The sequence below is a fragment of the Elephas maximus genome, chromosome 1, assembly GCF_024166365.1.
Source record: "Elephas maximus indicus isolate mEleMax1 chromosome 1, mEleMax1 primary haplotype, whole genome shotgun sequence".
NCBI classification, from domain to species: Eukaryota; Metazoa; Chordata; class Mammalia; order Proboscidea; family Elephantidae; genus Elephas; species Elephas maximus.
This window is the reverse complement of record NC_064819.1, coordinates 107,110,049-107,130,403: the sequence shown is the minus strand read 5'-3', so window position 1 is coordinate 107,130,403 and position 20,355 is coordinate 107,110,049. Positions and strand designations below refer to the sequence as shown.

General features: G+C 38.0%; 1 protein-coding gene across 5 annotated transcripts in view; it reads right to left on the bottom strand.

Annotated features, from left to right (window-relative positions):
* The window catches only part of UBR2 (ubiquitin protein ligase E3 component n-recognin 2), a 129,231-nt gene that overhangs the window by 14,233 nt on the left and 94,643 nt on the right, over window positions 1-20,355 (bottom strand). For 3 of the 5 annotated variants that reach the window (XM_049892205.1, XM_049892216.1, XM_049892236.1), the window contains 9 exons: window positions 18,719-18,812; window positions 17,741-17,902; window positions 14,950-15,044; window positions 13,829-13,907; window positions 11,476-11,624; window positions 11,152-11,207; window positions 2,358-2,454; window positions 1,846-1,913; window positions 466-601 (listed from right to left, as the gene is read on the bottom strand). In XM_049892205.1, coding sequence (XP_049748162.1) covers window positions 466-601; window positions 1,846-1,913; window positions 2,358-2,454; window positions 11,152-11,207; window positions 11,476-11,624; window positions 13,829-13,907; window positions 14,950-15,044; window positions 17,741-17,902; window positions 18,719-18,812 — 936 coding nt within the window. Of the gene's footprint in view, window positions 1-465; window positions 602-1,845; window positions 1,914-2,357; window positions 2,455-11,151; window positions 11,208-11,475; window positions 11,625-13,828; window positions 13,908-14,949; window positions 15,045-17,740; window positions 17,903-18,718; window positions 18,813-20,355 lie in introns of those variants that run through there. The other 2 variants (XM_049892227.1, XM_049892244.1) reach the window with 2 other exon arrangements.

Genomic DNA, 20,355 nt, shown 5'->3' with positions numbered 1-20,355 from the left:
TAAGCCCACTCTTCAGACAAAGGTTAGATTGGACTATAAAACATAAAATAATCGTCGTGAAGAGTGTGCTTCTTAGATCAAATGGGCAGCTCCTGTCTGGAGGCAGGATGAGAAGGTAGGAAGGGACAGGAGGTGCCTGGATGGACATGGGAAACCCAGGGTGGAAAGGGAGAGTGTGCTGTTACGTTATAGGGCTTGCAACTAGTGTCACATAACAAAATGTGTATAAATTTCTGTATGAGAAATTCACTTAAGCTGTATACTTTCACCTAAAGCACAATAAAAAAAAGAATATCTCACAGCAAAAAAAAAAAAAATAAACAAAATAAAACAGAAAAAAAAAACAGCCTAATTATAATTCATATATTATTCTTGTCCAAGTACGTATTCCTCTAATATTCTTTTTTTTAAACTGAGAAAACGCAAGTATTTTCTTCAAGAAGCTGTGAAAAAGGAAAGCATTACCTGTACACGAGGTAAGTAAGATCTGGACGATGTGTGCCATCGTAACCAGATGGAAGATGTGAAGGTCTCCAGTGCCAAGGCTCGTTCCTGAAAAATCCTGACACTGCAAGGCAGGGAAAGCCAGCACCAAGCCCACCTAGATGGCAAACACAGAGGTCAGAGAGACCACCTTCATCACGGCAAAACGCAGTTCTGTTTTCTTAAGGTGATGCCCTTCTGAGCTTAGCCTCTTCTCATAGGAAATCTTTGTTCTTAAAGGGTATACACGGTAGAAATTCCACTAGGATTGGTTAAAGAAAATTACGAAAGCACTGAAGGGGTCTTGATGGACACTATCCTTTCATTCATCCGGTGGTTCCCCGATACACAGCTTATTGTTAATTATAATAAAAACAGCACTTGGAAACTTTCCAGGGTGTGAGCAGCGGAAAAAACATGGGTTTTGGACTCACAAAGATCTAGTTATGACTCCCAGCTCCTCCTCTTACAAGTTTTTTAGACAAATTAACATCTCTGAGCCTCAATTTCCTTATTGGTGAATTACATATATATGTTTTTAACATCTCAGTAGGAAGGATTAAGGACTAAAAGAGAATGCACGTGAAAGCGCTTAGGTATACAATATATGCTAGCTCTTTGTTAGCCTCCTGCTGCCAGTATGGTGGGCCTAGCACTGGTAATTTCAGTAGCAGCAATGGGAACAGATAATATTTATTTGGCACAAATTGGTCTAAGCTCTTTACGTGGATTTTCCCACTGGGTTCTCAGTCATATGAGATAGGTACTAACCAACTTATAGGTACAGAATCTGAAGCCCAAAGAGAGTAAGGGGCGGTACTTGGGGTTGCTGTGTGTGGTGGTGCACTCTATGCCCTGCACATGGGGACAGAGATGAGGTGGAACTGATATCCAGCTACCCACTGTTTGCGTAGCTGTGTGCCCTGGTACTAGTTGGCACCTGCTCAGAGGACATACCTCTCCTACAGCATTCAAAGGGGCTGTCTGTCACTAAGTAGTGTGACCAGACAGATCTTACACACAAAACCACTGTATGGACCAGCAGTAGCCCTTATGCTGCTGATATTATCTTTACCTCTTTTTAGGTAAAAAGCACAGTGAGGTTAAATTATTGACCTTAGCCACAAAGGAAAATAAGAGAGGTAGGATTCGAATTTAAGTGCCTTGACACTCAGGTCAAGAATCTCAACTAAATTCCTTAATATTTTCTTTTTGAAGCACTTCAGGAAAAAAAATCATCGTCAGAAGTGGTAACGGTAATGTCATGTAACTCCTATCTGCCCCTACACTACTCACCAAGCCAACGGTCAAGGTATGTAGTACAATAAACAGAACTTCAAACCCAAGTTGCAAAATACTCACCAATAAATGAAACATGTCGATATCTAATATGCATGGAAGATCTCCATGGTTCTCATCAGGCACCAATGCTAAATATTTCAAGAGAAATACATTAGTACATTTCATATGCCAACATGAGTATTAAATTATTTTTAAAATGTATATAATGTAAATTTATCTTTTCATAAGATGCAGTAAAACCTGTGACAGGTGGAATCTGTGTAAGGTGGAAATCTGTCAGAGAAAGAAAACCTGAATATTTTCCGCTAAAATGAAGTGACAGAAATGCGGTAAGACTGAACCTTGTCAAAGGTGGAAAACTTGTGAGACCCAGAAAAACAATGCAGTCTCACGGAGTTCCGGCTCTCACAGGTTTCACTGTATATATGAATTTATAACCTAGAGCTTGCATATAAGACAAGTAGTATCTCAAAATAGTTCCTTCATAATGGAGAGAAGTTGAACCACTAAAAAAAAAATTACAGAAGATGAAAAATGACTGTAATATATATGGCAAATGTATTAACACTCACATGCAAAAAGTTTACAAAAGTGTCCTTGTACCACTGGAAGTGATGCAACTGTCCAATGTGCTGCTGCAAATCTTGTCAGTGACCTCAGACAGTCATCCTGAAATAGAGAAGCTGACAGTTAACAAAGATGACAGCATTTGAAGCAGCTCTCTTTTTTCAGGAATGCTAGTTCAAAGCACAGCTAGTCAAAGCACAGCTGTATGTACACTGAAATCTCTCTAGGTTGTACGGCAATGCGTACGTGACATCTTTGATGCCATGTCTCTAACGGGGATCGTCTCTAATTAAGAAATATTGAGTTGTATACTAAACAAACAAAAGCTAACTCCTTGCCACCACACTGACTCTCTGTGGAAAGGAAAAGAAGGACACATACATCAAGCCAGCCAGCCACAGAAAATGCTAAAAATTCAGTGCAGTATTCTTTTTTTTTTTAAATAATTTTTATTGTGCATTAAGTGAAAGTTTACAAATCAAGTCAGTCTGTCACATATAAGCTTATATACACCTTACTACATACTCCCATTTACTCTCTCCCTAATGCGTCAGCCCGCTGCCTCCTTCCAGTCTCTCCTTTCGTGACTGTTTTGCCAGTTTCTAACCCTCTCTACACTCCCATCTCCCCTCCAGACAGGAGATGTCCACCTGATACAAGTAGCTTACTGTTCCTCAGCATCTCTCTCCAACCCATTGTCCAGTCCCTTCCGTGTCTGATGAGTTGTCTTCAGGAATAGTTCCTGTCCTGGGTAAACAGAAGGTTTGGGGCCCATGGCCACCGGGATTCTTCTAGTCTCAGTCAGACCATTAAGTCTGGCCTTTTTATGGGAATTTGGGGTCTGCATCCCACTGTTCTCCTGCTCTCTCAGGGGTTCTCTGCTGTGCTCTCTGTCAGGGCAGTCATGGGTTGTGGCTGGGCACCATCTAGTTCTTCTGGTCTCAGGATGATTTAAGTCTCTGGTTCATGTGGCCCTTTCTGTCTCTTGGGCTCATAGTTGCCATGTGACCTGGGTGTTCTTCATTCTCCTTTGATCCAGGTGGGTTGAGACCAATTGATGCATCTTAGATGGCCGCTGGTTAGCATTTAAGACCCCAGATGCCACATTTCAAAGTGGGATGCAGAATGTTTTCATAATAGAATTTATTTTGCCAATTGACTTAGAAGTCCGCTTAAGCCATAGTCCCCAAACCCCCGCCCTTGCTTCACAGACCTTCGAAGCATTCAGTGTATCCCGGAAACTGCTTTGCTTTTGGTCCAGTCCAGTTGGGCTGACCTTCCCTGTATTGAGTGTTATCCTTCCCTTCACCTAAAGTAGTTCTTATCTACTAACTAATCAGTAAATAACCCTCTCCCACCCTCCCTGCCTCGTAACCACAAAAGAATGTGTTCTTCTCAGTTTATACTATTTCTCAAGATCTTATAATAATGGTCTTATACAATATTTGTCGTTTTATATTTAACTAATTTCACTCAGCATAATGCCTTCCAGGTTCCTCCATGTTATGAAATGTTTCACAGATTTGTCGCTGTTCTTTATCGATGTGTAGTATTCCATTGTGTGAATATACCATAATTTATTTAACCATTCATCCGTTGATGGACACCTTGGTTGCTTCCAGCTTTTTGCTATTGTAAACAGAGCTGCAACAAACATGGGTGTGCATATATCTGTTCGTGTAAAGGCTCTTATTTCTCTAGGGTATATTCCGAGGAGTGGGATTTCTGGGTTGTAAGGTAGTTCTATTTCTAACTTTTTAAGAAAACACCAGATTGATTTCCAAAGTGGTTGTACCATTTTACATTCCCACCAGCAGTGTATAAGAGTTCCAATCTCTCTGCAGCCTCTCCAACATTCACTATTTTGTGTTTTTTGGATTAATGCCAGCCTTGTTGGAGTGAGATGGAATCTCATCGTAGTTTTTAATTTGCATTTCTCTAATGGCTAATGATAGAGAGCACTTTCTCATGTATCTGTTAGCTGCCTGAATATCTTCTTTAGTGAAGTGCGTGTTCATATCCTTTGCCCACTTTTTGATTGGGTTGTTTGCCTTTTTGTGGTTGTGTTTTAACAGAATTATATAGATTTTAGAGATCAGGCGCTGTTCGGAGATGTCATAGCTGCAAATTTTCTCCCAATCTGTAGGTGGTCTTTTTACTCTGTAGATAAGCATAGGTGTTTGATTTTTAGGAGCTCCCAGTTACCTGGTTTCTCTTCATCATTTTTAGTAATGCTTTGTATTCTGTTTATGCCTTGTATTAGGGCTCCTAACGTTCTCCCTATTTTTTCTTCCATGATCTTTATCGTTTTAGTCTTTATGTTTAGGTCTTTGATCCACTTGGAGTTAGTTTTTGTGCATGGTGTGAGGTATGGGTCCTGTTTCATTTTTTTGCAAATGGATATCCAGTTATACCAGCACCACTTGTTAAAAAGACTATCTTTTCCCCAATTAACTGACACTGGGCCTTTGTCAAATATCAGCTGCTCATATGTGGATGGATTTATATCTGGGTTCTCAATTCTGTTTCACTGGTCTATGTGCCTGTTGTTGTACCAGTACTAGGCTGTTTTGACTACTGTGGCTGTATAATATGTTCTAAAATCAGGTAGACTGAGGCCTCCCACTTTCTTCTTTTTCAGTAATGCTTTACTTATCCGGGGTTTCTTTCCCTTCCATATGAAGTTGGTGATGTGTTTCTCCATCACATTAAAAAATGCCATTGGAATTTGGATCAGAAGTGCATTGTATGTATCGATGGCTTTTGGTAGAACAGACATTTTTACTATGTTAAGTCTTCCTATCCATGAGGAAGGTATGTTTTTCCACTTATGTAGGTCCCTTTTAGTTTCTTGCACTAGTACTTTGCAGTTTTCTTTGTATAGGTCTTTTACATCTTTGGTAAGATTTATTCCTAAGTATTTTATCTTCTTGGGGGCTACTGTGAATGGTATTGATTTGGCGATTTCTTCTTCGATGTTCTTTTTGTTGATGTAGAGGAATCCAAGTGATTTTTGTATGTTTATCTTATAACCTGAGACTCTGCCGAACTCTTCTATTAGTTTCAGTAGTTTTCTGGAGGATTCCTTAGGGTTTTCTGTGTATAAGATCATGTCATCTGCAAACAGAGATAATTTTACTTCTTCCTTGCCAATCCGAATGCCCTTTATTTCTTTGTCTAGCCTAATTGCCCTGGCTAGGACTTCTAGCACAATGTTGAATAAGAGCAGTGATAAAGGGCATCCTTGTCTGGTTCCCGTTCTCAAGGGAAATGCTTTCAGGCTCTCCCCATTTAGAGTGATGTTGGCTGTTGGCTTTGTATAGATGCCCTTTATTATGTTGAGGAATTTTCCTTCAATTCCCATTTTGCTGAGAGTTTTTATCATGAATGGGTGTTGGACTTTGTCAAATGCCTTTTCTGCATCAATTGATAAGATCATGTGGTTTTTGTCTTTTGTTTTATTTATATGGTGGATTACATTAATGGTTTTTCTAATATTAAACGAGGCTTGCATACCTGGAATAAATCCCACTTGGTCATGGTGGGTTATTTTTTTGATACGTTGTTGTTATTCTATCGGCTGGAATTTTGTTGAAGATTTTTGCATCTATGTTCATGAGGGATATAGGTCTGTAATTTTCTTTTTTTGTGGTGTCTTTTTTTTTACCTGGTTTTGGTATCAGGGATATGGTGGCTTCATAGAATGAGTTAGGTAGTATTCCATCATTTTCTATGCTTTGAAGTACCTTTCGTAGTGGTGGTGTTAACTCTTCTCTGAAAGTTTGGTAGAACTCTGCAGTGAAGCTGTCCAGGCCAGGGCTTTTTTTTCTTGGGAGTTTTCTGATTACCTTTTCAATCTCTTTTTCTGTTATGGGTCTATTTAGCCGTCTTACTTCTGACTGTGTTAGTTTAGGTAGGTGGTGTTTTTATAGGAATTCATCCATTTCTTCTAGGTTTTCAAATTTGTTAGAGTACAATTTTTTGTAATAATGTGATATGATTCTTTTAATTTCAGTTGGGTCTGTTGTGATGTGGCCCATCTTGTTTCTTATTTGGGTTATTTGTTTCCTTTCCTGTATTTCTTTAGTCAGTCTGGCCAATGGTTTATCAATTTTGTTAATTTTTTCAAAGAACCAGCTTTTGGCTTTGTTAATTCTTTCAATTGTTTTTCTGTTCTCTAATTCAGTTAGTTCAGCTTTAATTTTTATTATTTGTTTTCTTCTGGTGCCTGATGGATTCTTTCATTGCTCGCTCTTTATTTGTTCAAGTTGTAGGGACAGTTCTCTGATTTTGGCTCTTTCTTCTTTATGTATGTGTGCATTTATCGATATAAATTGACCTCTGAGCACTGCTTTTGCGGTATCCCAGAGGTTTTGATAGGAAGTGTTTTCATTCTTGTTGCATTCTATGAATTTCTTTATTCCCTCCTTAATGTCTTCTATAACCCAGTCTTTTTTGAGCAGGGTATTTGTTCAGTTTCCAAGTATTTGATTTCTTTTCCCTGATTTTTCTGTTACTGATTTCCACTTTTATGGCCTTGTGTTCTAAGAAGATGCTTTGTAATATTTCGATGTTTTGGATTCTGCAAAGGTTTGTTTTATGACCTAATATGTGATCTATTCTAGAGAATGTTCCGTGTGCACTAGAAAAAAAAAGTATACTTTGCAGCTGTTGGGTGGAGTGTTCTGTATAAGTCTATGAGGTCAAGTTGGTTGATTATAGCAATTAGGTCTTCTGTGTTTCTACTGAGCTTCTTACTGGAAGTTCTATTCTTCTCCAAAAGTGGTGTGTTGAAGTCTCCTACTATAATTGTGGAGGTGTCTATCTCACTTTTCAGTTCTGTTAAAGTTTGTTTTATGCATCTTGCAGCCATGTCATTGGGTGCATAAATTGCAGTATTCTTTATATTTGTCCTAAAGAGACACTCTAAAAGATGGCAAATACTCTAAATACTGGGGAAACTATATGCTTTGATGTCCATTCCTATACAATTTAGAATGGTACACAAATCAGGCTCTCTGCAGCCATTAAAAACTTATGGGGACTAGGCATTAACAATGAGAAAGCTCTTGATTTAAAGTAAAGAATATAGCAGAAACAAAACTACATGTAAGCACCAAGTTTAATCAAGTATAAATATGCTATGTGGAAAAAGACAGATGGTTGACAGGATGATGAGTTTTTCCTTCCTGCTTACTTCTCTATTTTCCGTAATTCTGTAATATCCCAGGTCTTAGTTTTGATCTTAAAATGAAAACTCACACTGCCTCTTCCTGCTCTCGAGCTCACAGGAGAGACAACTGAAGGAGGCAGATGTCACAGATATAGTGATTATATATATATATAAAATATAACTCATAATATAATGAGCCCTTGGTACAACGGTTAAGCGTTCAGCTGCAAACTAGAAAGTTGGAGGTTTGACCCCAGCCAGTGGCTCCACGGGAGAAAGACCAGGCAATCTGCTCTTATAAAGATGACAGCCTAGAAAACCCTATGGGGTCGTTCTACTCTGTCACAGGGCGTTGCTATGAGTTGAAAATTGGCTCAATGGCACTTAATAACAACAACACAGCTCTGAGAGTTTTCCCAGGGGAAGATAAAGCTTGGAAAGCACCTTGAAGAGCAGGAGTTGGCTTAGGGCGCTCTAGGCAGAGGAAAGGAAATATGCAAAGGCCTGAGAACTAGCATGTGGGAGTTAGCAGTGATTCTGCAAGACTGACTCAGGGTTGCATTTTGGCAGAGTTCTTCTGATGATGGATTAGGGAAGAGTGAGATTCGGGGTAGAGACTGCTACAGTAATCCAGCAAGAAATGATATGAGCTGAACCAAACAAGTAGAAGTAGCAACTGGAGAAATGGGACAAGTGTGCAGAAGGGGAATCCAACAGACTCTGCTGAACAAGTGGATGGGAACGTCCAGGGCAAATGATGTATCTATACTAGGACTTCCAAGTTTCTGGCTTGGTCAACTGGACAGACAGTGGTGACATTAACTAAAACAGGGACTATGGGAAGAGAAAGAATTTAATTTGGATTGCTGAATTTGAAGTGACTTTAGGAGATCCATGAGCCCTGGTGGTGCAGTGGTTAAAGTGCTTGGCTGTTAACTAAAAGGTCCGCAGTTCAAACCCATCAGCTGCTCTGTGGGAGAAAGATGTGGCAGGCTGCTCCAGTAAAGATTTACAGCCTTGAAAACCCTATGGGGCAGTTCTACTCTGTCCTATGGAGTCACTATGAGTCGGAATTGACTCGATGGGAGTGGGTTGGTTAGGAGATCCAGGTTAAAAAAAAAAAAAGAAAAAAAGCAGGCAATGATATAATGGGCCTGGATCCAAAATAAAGGTCTGGGTTGGAGATACATATATGGAAATCACTTGGATATAACTGAAATCAAAAGTATAGATGAGGTTGGCATGGGAAGAGAGAACCATGGGCAGAGCCCAGGGGGGTTTAAAATAACGTTTACAGGAGGCAAGAGGATAGTCTGAAAGAGCAGGAGAACAGACTGAGAAGAAGCAGCCAGAGAGGTAGAAAGAAAACCAGGGTGTCACAGAAAGCAAGAGAGAAATGAGTTTCAGACGGAAGCAGCAGTTAATTAAAAAAAAGGGCAGTAGCAGTTAACATAATTAAGTAAATAGAGATATCAATTAAGAAAAGGTCTGAAAAAATGCCCACCAAAGTGATAATCAGGAGATCATTTCACAAGAGTCATTTCCAAAAAGTGAAAAAAGCATTAGGGGTGAAAGCCAAATTGCAGGGAGTTGAAAAGTGAATAGTTAGCAAGAAATTGAAGACAGAGTATACATTATTCTCTAAAGAAGTTTTGATGTGTATAAAATCACACACACACAACCAAAATAAATAAATAAGTTAATAAACCCACTGCCATCGAGTCGATTCTGACTCATAGTGACACACATATACACACAAATATTTTAGAAGGATGTGAAATGAAATCAAAAATTGGGGATGTTATTATTATTTTGCTTTTCTGTATTTAAATATTTTCTACCACATGGATTACCTGCATAGTAAAAGGAAATATGCTTTAGAATGGATTGGTCACAAAAAGGAATGAAAAAGCTAACGTGGCAGGCAGAAGGAAGGTGATGCTGAGGGCAAGAGTAAGAGGAGGGGTAACTGGACATTTTTATCCCCAGAAGTCCTAGGAGACAGAGAGTAGAAGTAGGTTGAAAAAAAAAAAAAGAGAGGTAAAAGATGGAGAGGGAATGGATTCCAGATATAGGGTGGAGGGATAAGCCACCGTATCCTGGGGTCTCTTATCCTGTAATATATGAGAAAATGGTGAACGGAGATGTGCATAAGTTTGAAGGGGGCGGGGGGAGGCAGGAAAATAGAGCAGCTCACCTAAGAAGGAGCAGCCAGAGAGGTAGAAAGAAAACCTTATATATATAATGGCTATATACTTTAAAAAAGTAAATTTAGAATAGTTTTTTAAAAGAATATAGACTGCATTTTATAAGGCCAGCATGACTTTGATATCGAAACCTGATAAGGACATTATAAGAAATAGGTCAACCTGTCTTATGAATATAGATGTAAAAATCCTAGAGAAAATACTACCAAATCAAATATAGTGGATACAATAAAAAAGATAATGTAAATTGATTACACAGTAACAGAAAAAATGGATGTACAAGAATCAACAGTGTGCTGAAGAGGTAGTCAGAAGTAGACAGAATCAAAGAAATGTGTTTAGAACTGCCTTAAAAATAGACAGAACTGTACATTTGTGAGTCTTTTCAATATTCAACATACTTATCAACTCTTATTTACTAAGCAAAAAATAACATAGCCAAGACTGATCTAAATGTGAATTGCCATTCTGCTGGTTTACTATAAAGATAGTTTTAACAACAGGTCCTACTCCCAGACATTTCAGTTCAATTTCAATTTAGTTCAAAGGGGCCCAAGTATCAGTATTTTCAAACACCTCCAAAGACGATTTTGATGTACAACTTCCAGCTGAGAACCTCTGATACAGGACCTATACTCCTGAAACTATAAAAAGGGGTCTTGAGGCTCTAGTGTTTGCAGTGAAAACCAATGCCAGCAAACTAACTAGTTGCTGAGTAATCACACCTGTGTGTACTACACTGGTTTTCATTTCTTAGTTAAGCCCTTACATCAGTGGTTCTCAATCCTGGCACCTGGGAAACTCTTCAAAAATATTAATACTTGGGGCCCATCTCCAGAGATTCTGATTAACTGATCTGTGGTAGTGCCTGGGGATTTTTCAAAGTTCCCCGAGTGATTCTACATGAATACAATTAGATGATTTCTTTCTCAAAGGCACTTTCTACAATTATAAGCTTGAATAGCAGGTAGGACGTTGTCATATACTAGCCACACAGTAAAATTAGCAAGCCTTGTCTACATATGCCTTCCTCATTTTCCTCGGCATTATATGTACTCAATTTTGACATTAGTTTATATGGTTAAATGTAATAGAGAATGTGTTCTGTCCTATGTCTCTAACTATACTATCAAAAATTTGAGAACAAGCAACCCACCACTGTATTTTTTCAAGTGCTTAACCAAATGCTCTGGAGGAAAAGAGAGGTGCAATTACCTGCTGAAGTCTACTTACAAGAAAAATCATGAAAAAATTTAACCACAAACATTACTTCTTCAGTATCCTTAAAGAAAATGTGTTTTACTACGAAAGCAGTGAACCCACATGTGAATAACTGTTTCAGGTTTTTAAGATGAGAAAAGGTAGAACCACCTAATTCCCACTCTACCCTTCCCTGAATGGAGTAAACGGAGAACTTACCAGTCTGCAAGGCAAAGGACCAAACAATGGTTTATCTTCATCACTTAGAATTCTTTCTGTGGAAAGCACAATACTGTCAGGTTTCAGAATCTTTGAGACTTATCACCAGAATTAACTTTGGATGAAGAGTAAAAATGAAAGCAAATTCCCTTAGCTGACATGAAGCTATAATTACCACCAAAATGAGTTCTGCTTCAAAGTCTTTATATTATTTTTTTCATATTGTTGCCAGCTCTCCACATTTCATTTCAAAACAGGATTCTACACATAATTCATGTCAATGCCTGCTTGTGACTTAAAGAGAGATAACTCTAACTCTCTCACCTGTGCTTTGGATGGTGTATGCGCAACTACCCCAACACATTATGGGCACACGGGGATCCTCTTCGTTGGGATGAACCTTCAGTCCCACCTTATAAGTAGCAGTTCCAAATGTTGTTAGCATTTCTCTTATGCTCTCAGAATAAGGGTTCCTGGAGTGAACATGTATAGGATTGGTTAGTCACCTAAGAATCAAGAAACATTTAAGGAAAGTATCAAACATGAAAGAGGCATACCAAAACAAACTGAAAAAAGATAACTCAGGGGCAAACAGAGACAGTGGAGAAGGCAGAAAACTTAGAAAATTTAAGGATTAGCTCAACAGGCCCACAGTGAGCTAACAGTAGGATCACCTCAGAGAACATAGAAACCAAGAGTAGAAAATTATCAAAGAAACAATTAAAAAAAATTATCAGAACTGAAGGACGTGAATCTTCAGATTCAAAGGGTTTATTCAGAACCTAGCAAAATGAATGAAAAAAGATTCATACACCAAGAAATATCACAGAGAAACTTCAGAATACTGGGGATAAAGAGAATATCCTAACAGTTTCCCCAAGTAGTGAAGTCACAAAGAAATAGGAATCAGAATGCCATTAATTTCTCAGTGGATGCTAGAAGTTAGTAAAACGCCTTCAAAAATCGAGATGAAAAATTACTTCTAACCCATAATTCTATACCCAAACCATCAATCAAGCACATGGACAGAATAAATGTATTTTCAGATGTGCGGGGTCTAAACATTTTATAATCTAAGATACAGGATCCAGAAATCAAGAGAAGCATGGCAAAGGGAAGTCTCAGGATGACTTCTGTGCCCGCTTCTGATTAGTTTAGGAGGACGGAAGGCTGTGGGATGGAAGGTCCCAGGATAAGAGATCACCTGATGGATGTAAGTACTTGGAAAAACTACTGCTAGGCATCTGATCTATTGCAGCATTAAAAAACAAAACAAACAAAAAATTAATATATACATAGAAAAGGAAGAACATGAAAAAACAAGGTAATTATTAACCACAGAAAGATAAAATTGTACAGGGAAGGAAATATAACTACAATGTACAACTATATTGGTAGGAAGCACAGTTATAACGTAAAACCTGACAACTGATTTAACCAAAAATTATGAAATAACTCTAATGGGAAGCTGGTAAGAAGTGGACAGGCAGAGGTAAGAGTTGAATCCTAAACTACTATTCAACATAAAGATGCTGTCTAAAAATTTTAAATCAAGAAGACAGCAGACTAATCATATTAATTAGAAATATGGAAGAAAATACAAGAAGAAACAAACAAAATGACAGGACTGGGAATGGCTAATTGGGAGAGAGAAGGATAATGTTTTTTCTATTTATGCCTATCAGTACTATTTTTAATGAGTTGCTTAGTATGTGCCAAACAGTCTCCAGGTGGCTTTACATGCATGTATTATGTCACTATTATTCTCACTTTATAGAAAAGGAAACCAAGACACAGAGAGGTCAAGCAATGTACTCAAAGTCACACGGGTAGTAAGCAGTGGTGCTGGGAAATGAACCAAGCATTCTAGCTCTTGAATCTATGCTATACTTTGTAACTATACCCACTCCTCACTTATCAACATGTTTAGGTTCAAAGACCAGGCCATCATGCAAAAATCAGCGTTATGTGAAAATGGAGGATGATCATATTAGATCACAAAAATAGATGACTGTATCATTATGTAACTGCCAAATTACATCATAATTGCCAAATCACTGATAATCACAGCCCAGGCAAGTTGATGCATAACCTTAACCATCACAGCCAGCATTAACTCTCACCTAGTGCCTTGGCATTTGTTACTGCCAGACATATGTCATTAATGTGCAAAACAGCTGGATAGTAGATTTTGTCCTCTTGTCGTAAATGTGAAATGTTAGATAACAAGACAGTCGATAAAGTAAGGAGTAGGTATACCTGGCTATGGGTGAAAATGGTGTTGAAAATTCTCTGGTTTTGACCTGGGTTACCGAGAGGTTGAGAGGCCTAAGTAGAAACACAGAAGTCAGAAGGAAGCACAGGATTTGGTAGGGGAGATGGACAGTTTGGTTTAGAAGTAATTGAAGAGGTGTTATCAAAGAGAACCAGATAAAGGGGTATAGCAAGCAGCCAGCAATGCAAACTCAGGTTGGTGAGAGTTAAACATGCAAAGTGGCTCTTGGGTTTTTATCAATACATGCAATGCTTTGTGTAATGCTTAAACTGCAGAATTCAAGATCAATGTCCTAGATAACATTTTGCTCCTTGGCTTGACAAATCCCATTCCTACTAACCACTGACTTAATTTTTCACTTCAAGTGGGCCAAATTTGAAATGAATAAAATAATACACTCACTTAGGACGAAAATCCGGCCTAAATCCTTCAGGGAGCTGTAATTTATCCATATTTTCCAAATTCTTTGAAGAGACAGTATCTATAGAAACAGGCATTTTATATCATTACTCAACAGGCCACAGTATTTCTATTAATCTGAGTTATGTAGGTCAAAGAAATTAAAAAACAAACAAACAAAAATTCCTATAAATAAAACTGACACAATACCCATACAAAGCATGAAAAATATGATTGCTTTTGTTGACCAGGGCACCTTCCTTAGTCACCTGTGCTTGTCCTAATAAAACTATAGCTACTAGAACACAACTAAGGAAGATAAGAGTATGCTATTTTGTTTCTCTAAAAATCAAGAATATAAATTCCTGCTCATATTGCTTTCTCACAATGCCAAAAGTGCTGAGCATGGTCTATGTGACTTGGGGAAGCCTTTGGAAATGCCAACAGTGAAGTGAGTTAGCCCACTGGAAGCTAAAGCTAGCTCTTCAACATTCAGTTACATCTTCCCCACCCCCAGAAGCTCTTCAATAAAATGAGGGAATGCATGAGTATTTATTATAAATTTTATATGAGCTTGTGTATTTTTAAGGTACCTGGAGAAATGTAGTAAAGTAAAATTTAGCTAAGAAAAAAATTTTTCATGTATTTTCAGATATTTTAATTTCTCTCCAATATAGGATAATGTATGAATATACATATTTGTATACAAAATTTTATTTTTTTTTAATTGTGCTTTAAGTGAAAATTTACAGTTTGTTAGTTTTTCATACAAAAATTTATACACACATTGTTATGAGACCCTAGTTGCTCTCCCTATAACGTGACAGCACACTCCTTTCCACCCTGGATTTCCCATGTCCACTCAACCAGCTCCTGCCCTTTCTGCCTTCTCATCTCGCCTCCAGACAGGAGCTGCCCATTTAGTCTCACGTATCTATTTGAGCTAAGAAGCACTCTCTTTACCAGTATTGTTTAAGACAAAGATAATCTGAGTCAAATTTTCAAATGGGCAGTTTCACTTTTAAAACACTTCTAAACAGTTTCTTCTGGAAGTACATTTTCAACAACCTCAGACTTTAGGGAAGAATGAAAGCAGGTTATTAGCACTTACTAGGAGTACTTACTTTCTTCTTTCTTAAGAACCTGTAATGCTTTTATTTGCTGAGATATTGTTCTAATCCACTGAGTCAGATTTGGTTGTTCTGAAAAATTTAACCTGCTAGAAAAGATTATAGAGGGCAGTTAGTATCTTATTGTTGTTGCTTTTTTTCTTTCAGTTGACCAGTTTTTTGCTTTTATTTATTTTATTGTGCTTTAGATGAAGGTATACAGAACAAATTAAGATTCTCATTAAACAATACACATATTGTTTTGTGACACTGGTTGCCAACCCTGTGACTTGTCAATACTCTCCCCCTTCTCGACCTCGGGTTCCCTGTTTTCATTTGCCCAGCTTTTCTGTCCCCTCTCGTCTTCTCGTTTTTGCCCCTGGGCTGGTATGCCCATTTAGTCTCATATATGTGGTTGAGCTACGTGTGTTAGTTTGGTAGGCCTGTCTAATCTTTGGCTGAAGGGTGAACGTAAGGATTGACGTCAGTACTGAGTTAAAAGGGTGTCTGGTTGCCACGCTCTTGGGGTTTCTCCAGTCTTTGTCAGACCAGTAATTCTGGTCTTTTTTGGTGATACAGAATTTTGTTCCATATTTTTCTTCAGCTCTGTCTGGTACCCTCTATCGTGATCCCTGTCAGAATTGGTGGTGGTGGTGGTAGCCGGGCACCATCTAGTTGTCTGGACTGATGCTTGGTTTGTAAGATATAAAACATCCTCCTTAAATGATCATGGCATAATATTTTAAACATACTTCCCCCCCCCCCCGGAAAAAAAAGCTAGAGGGAAAAGTTGTTGCATTTTAAAAAATCAGGATAGATATCAGCCAGTGGAAACGAAAACCTATTATTTGTCAATATGATGCTGTCAAAAAATTCATTTTTTTTCAGCATTAGGGTTCGCTAGTATATATGTCTTAACCATCACAATCACCACTACCAGTAGTGTTTATTGAGTGCTTATTATGTGACAAGCACTGAGTAAAGCATTTTGCTATAAACATTTTACAGTATTAACCACCAAAATATTTAATTTGATCCTCAAAACATTCCTATGAGAGAGGTTATATTACTGTCCTGATTTTATAGATGAAGAAACTGAGGTTTAGAGCTATGTAACTTGACTAAACACATAAAAGGGCTAGAGCCGGCATTCAAACTCAGGTATGTCAGACTCCAAAGCTTGTGTTCTTTATATGATGTCCCTGTTGACTTTCAAGGGAAAAAAATGAAACCTGAACCACAAAAGTGATGGGTGAAATCCAACAAAGGTGATTTCTCCTTCTATGCAGTTAATCCTTAATCTCACAATGATTAATTTCTTCAACAGTTCTAATTCAGATACAAATTAGCATCATGATTTTTTTCCTTTTTATTGTGCTTTAAGTTTACAGCTCAAGTTAATTTCACATATAAAAATTTATACACATATTGTTTTGTGACATTAGTTGCAATCCCCACAATGTGACAGCACACTCCCCCTTTTCACCCTGGGTTCCCTATGTCCATTCGACCAGTTCTTGTCCCTTCCTGCCTTCTCATTCCGCTTTTGGACAGCAGCTGCCCATTTGGTCTCGTGTATATGACTGAACTAAGAAACATCCATCATGTGTATTATTTTTTGTTTTACAGTCCTGTCTAATCTTTGACTCAAGAGTGAGCTTCGGATATGGATTCAGTTCTGGGTTAACAGTGTGTCTGGAGGCCAGTTTTGGGGGAGCACCATGATGGTTTTAATGATTAAAAAGCATGAGCTTACACTCAAATCTAATGGTATTTTAGGAACATTTTCTGGTAGCATAAGATTAAGACACCACAGTTTGAACTCCTAAAATTGAAGAGAAAAAAGCTGATTTTACTTTGAAGTGAATCTAAGCAGTAGCATAGGAATAAATAGATGATTCATAAAACTAGTATTTATGTTATTCTGAACTGAGAAATAAAGGTCAGATTTGAGTAGATAGTATCTGATTCCTATCTGAAATAAGTATGTGCAATACCAATATTAAAAGAACCCAGTGCCCAGTGCTGTCAAGTCGATTCTGACTCATAGCGACCCTATAGGACAGAGTAGAACTGCCCCACAGTTTCCAAGGAGTGCCTAGTGGCACTGTAAAAATTACGGAATGACAAAAATTTTCCATTTTAAACACAACAGATTTTCATTTTTGACCTGATTCTTCTGGGTGCTGTTCACTAGTAAACTGCAAAAAATTGTACTTGATTTGCTAAAATATTCAGTAGAGTAAGTTTGACTTGCCCTTCCTCTCCCTATCCATTTAGTGAGTATCTCTTTCAAAGTATGAGGGAGATTACTGAAGAAGACTACTTTAGTACAGATATTTAATGTAGGGTCCCTAGACATAAAGAAGATGCTTAGTTTTCATAAATACATGGCAATTTTATATCTTCTATAGTACTTACGGAAACCCTGGTGGTGTAGTGGTTAAGAACTAGGGCAGTTCTACTCTGTCCTAGAGGGTCGCTATGAGTTGGAATAGACTGAATGAATGGCAATGAGTTTTTTTTGTTTGTGTGAGAAACTGTTACATAAGGTTACTGTGAGTCAGAACCAACCCAAGGGCACCTAAGAAGAAGAAGAAACTGTTAAATTCTTGGCCTGTTCTTTTCCAGAAACCAAAATTGTATCACAAGGGTGTGCCAGAAAAAATGACTGAAAAGAAAGTTCAGAAAGTTGTCTGGAAAACATTATGCAATTACCTAGAATAATTTTTTCCTGGTTTATTATTTCATTATCTTCAAAACAAATTGTTGCTTTATTATAAAGGGTTTATGAGCCAAAATTTACCTGTTAAAAATATTTCTTGGAGGAAGCAGCAGAGGAATAACAGTATTACTCAAGCATTCACAAAGGGGACAAAGGAATTCGCCATTTTCTACGTCATAGCTTGTATGTAAGCGTAATCTCTGTTGCCTTCGCTGTTCTTTAGCTTGAACGGAATCAAAATACCTTTACAATTAGAGAACATGAGGTATCAAAAGCAATGGTAATTTTTTAAAATGAGAGCTACAATCTTCAATCTTTTAAATAGTTGTTTCTACAAGTAGTCAAAAAATTAAAATTCTAAAATGAATTCTTAACACTGTCATTTTGAGGTTTGAGTTGTTTTAATCATCAAAATGACAGTATTTCTAAAACAGGAAAAAAAAGGACTTCCTTGCAAGTAAGCATTCACAAAGCACCAACAGAAATTTTCTGGTCCCAGTGCTATCTGGTCCCTCCCTAAGAGCTGATAGGTACTTGTTATGGGTAGCTCACATAACTCGATGTGCACAGTGCTAGAATGATAGTACTCATTTCTTGGTTTTGCATAAGCACAGAAAGCACCAAGGTAGAATGAGTTCAGGGTTATTCCCTCTTAACACTGGGAATCATGACAATCTTGGGAGGGAATGAGGCAAGTATTAACACCTTCAGAATCAAGAGTTAGTCACCTTAGACCTAAAAAAACATTACTTTTGTAGGTTTTCTCTCACCGTAAAAATCCTTTTCTTCATCCAGTTTGTTAGCTAATGGAGAGATTTTGATATACGGCTACATTAAGAAATATAGTTGAGATACTATGAAGTTTCTAAGTTACTCCTTTACATCTCTGATAAAGCAAATTAATTTTAATTGTTATACATTTGGCAAGGATATGGGGTTTTTCGGTCAACATCTTTAGTTCTCTCTCCCTTTTTCTAGAATAGAACTTCCTCTATTTAAAAAGTCAATCTGGAGCCTTTGCATACACTTCTCCCGACACATATTGAGAATAGAAATTACCTTTGCCAACAGTGAGCATGCATAATGTGCCCACAGCTACCAGTGTGTGTTCCACAAGACAGATCGGGGTGCGTGAATAATGGATCATACTTCTCTGCATTACAAAACAAAAAACAAACAAAAACGAAACAAACAAAAACGAAACAAACAAAAAACCAAGCATTTAATTTTCCTGTAACAAATGTGCAACTTTAAACTGTACAGTCCTCTATAAGGGGTTGTAACCTTAACATGGAATACTAGTTTACCCCTTTCATTTGAAATACCAATAATTTTACATAAGAGCCTGAGTTATTTAGAAAGCAGGTCTTTCTCATTTTTATCATCCTGAACAAATTAATCATCCCTCAACTGTTAAGTGATACGGAAACTTGTATTGAAGTACATCCAATCTTTTGAACACCTCATGCTTTTAGAACACTAGGAGACTCAAATCCCTCCCATCACGCCCCAAGGAAAAGCCAGGTCTAGAGGACCGCCTGAGCTCAAGGTAAGAAGGGATATTCTTTACTGGGCTGTATTTAATACCTTCAGGGCAGCTGGGTTACAACGATCTATAACAAGAAAGACATTTTGGCAGTAATGGGGCTCTCCCTAGAGGAGATTCTGCCTAAAGACACTCATGTACAGAATTACTACTACCACTGTACAGTGCCAAAATGGCAACAAAATATCTAAGAAGACAGATCAGAGGGAAAATAAGCAATTTAGAAAGTCTTAAGTTCTGCTTACTTTTTATATTCAAAGGAGAGGGTGCCTGGTTTCTTCGCAGATTTTTTGAATTCTTTATATAAGCTTGTATAGTTAGTTGTAGAATGTTGTTCCGTAACATTCAAGAAGAATTACTAAAGTATAACTTGCTTTATTTACTAGAACAGTGCAAATGTCACTGGATAAAGAAAATGTTTTATGATATAAATTGTGAAAGCATTTGGAAAATCCACTTATAGCCAGCCAGAGTTTTCTCTTAGTAACAAATTAAATTAGCAACTTTATTCTCAGCCTAGAATTCAATAAAATTTATAAATCACTTAGTTCAAATGACCATTTTTAAAGATGAAGCAGACCAAACTCTCTAAACTAGGGTGCTTAAAAAGCCACACTGTAAAGACTCTCCTTATATACAGAAGGCAATCTTACCAATGGGCTCTCACACTTCCTTTCAATCCTACGATAGGGGGTGGGGGGCAAACCCACTGCTGTCGAGTCGATTCCGACTCATAAAGACCCTATGGGACAGAGCAGAACTGCCCCCACAGGGTTTCCAAGGAGCAGCTGGTGGATCTGAATTGCTACCTTTTGGTTAGCAGCTGAGCTCTTAACCACAGAGCCACCAGGGCTCCGTAAGGCACTAGTTATATAAGTGTCTTGGGAATTCCTAAGACACAGCTTTGCTCTTAAGAAGTTTATAGGTATAGCTGAGGTGCATACCAACATAAAAAAGCCTTAGAGACATAAAAGTATCTGGTGAACACAATGTGTGGCCCAGATCCCCTACAGGGATGAAAGGCTGACAGATAAGTCTCTTAGCAGCTGGAAGAGGGCCCTCAAGTGTCAACCCTCTTTGAGGGAAAACTGCCTCGCTCTAAGTCATCCCTCTTCCCAGGGGTGGTCCACAACCAGTCACCGATCAGCAC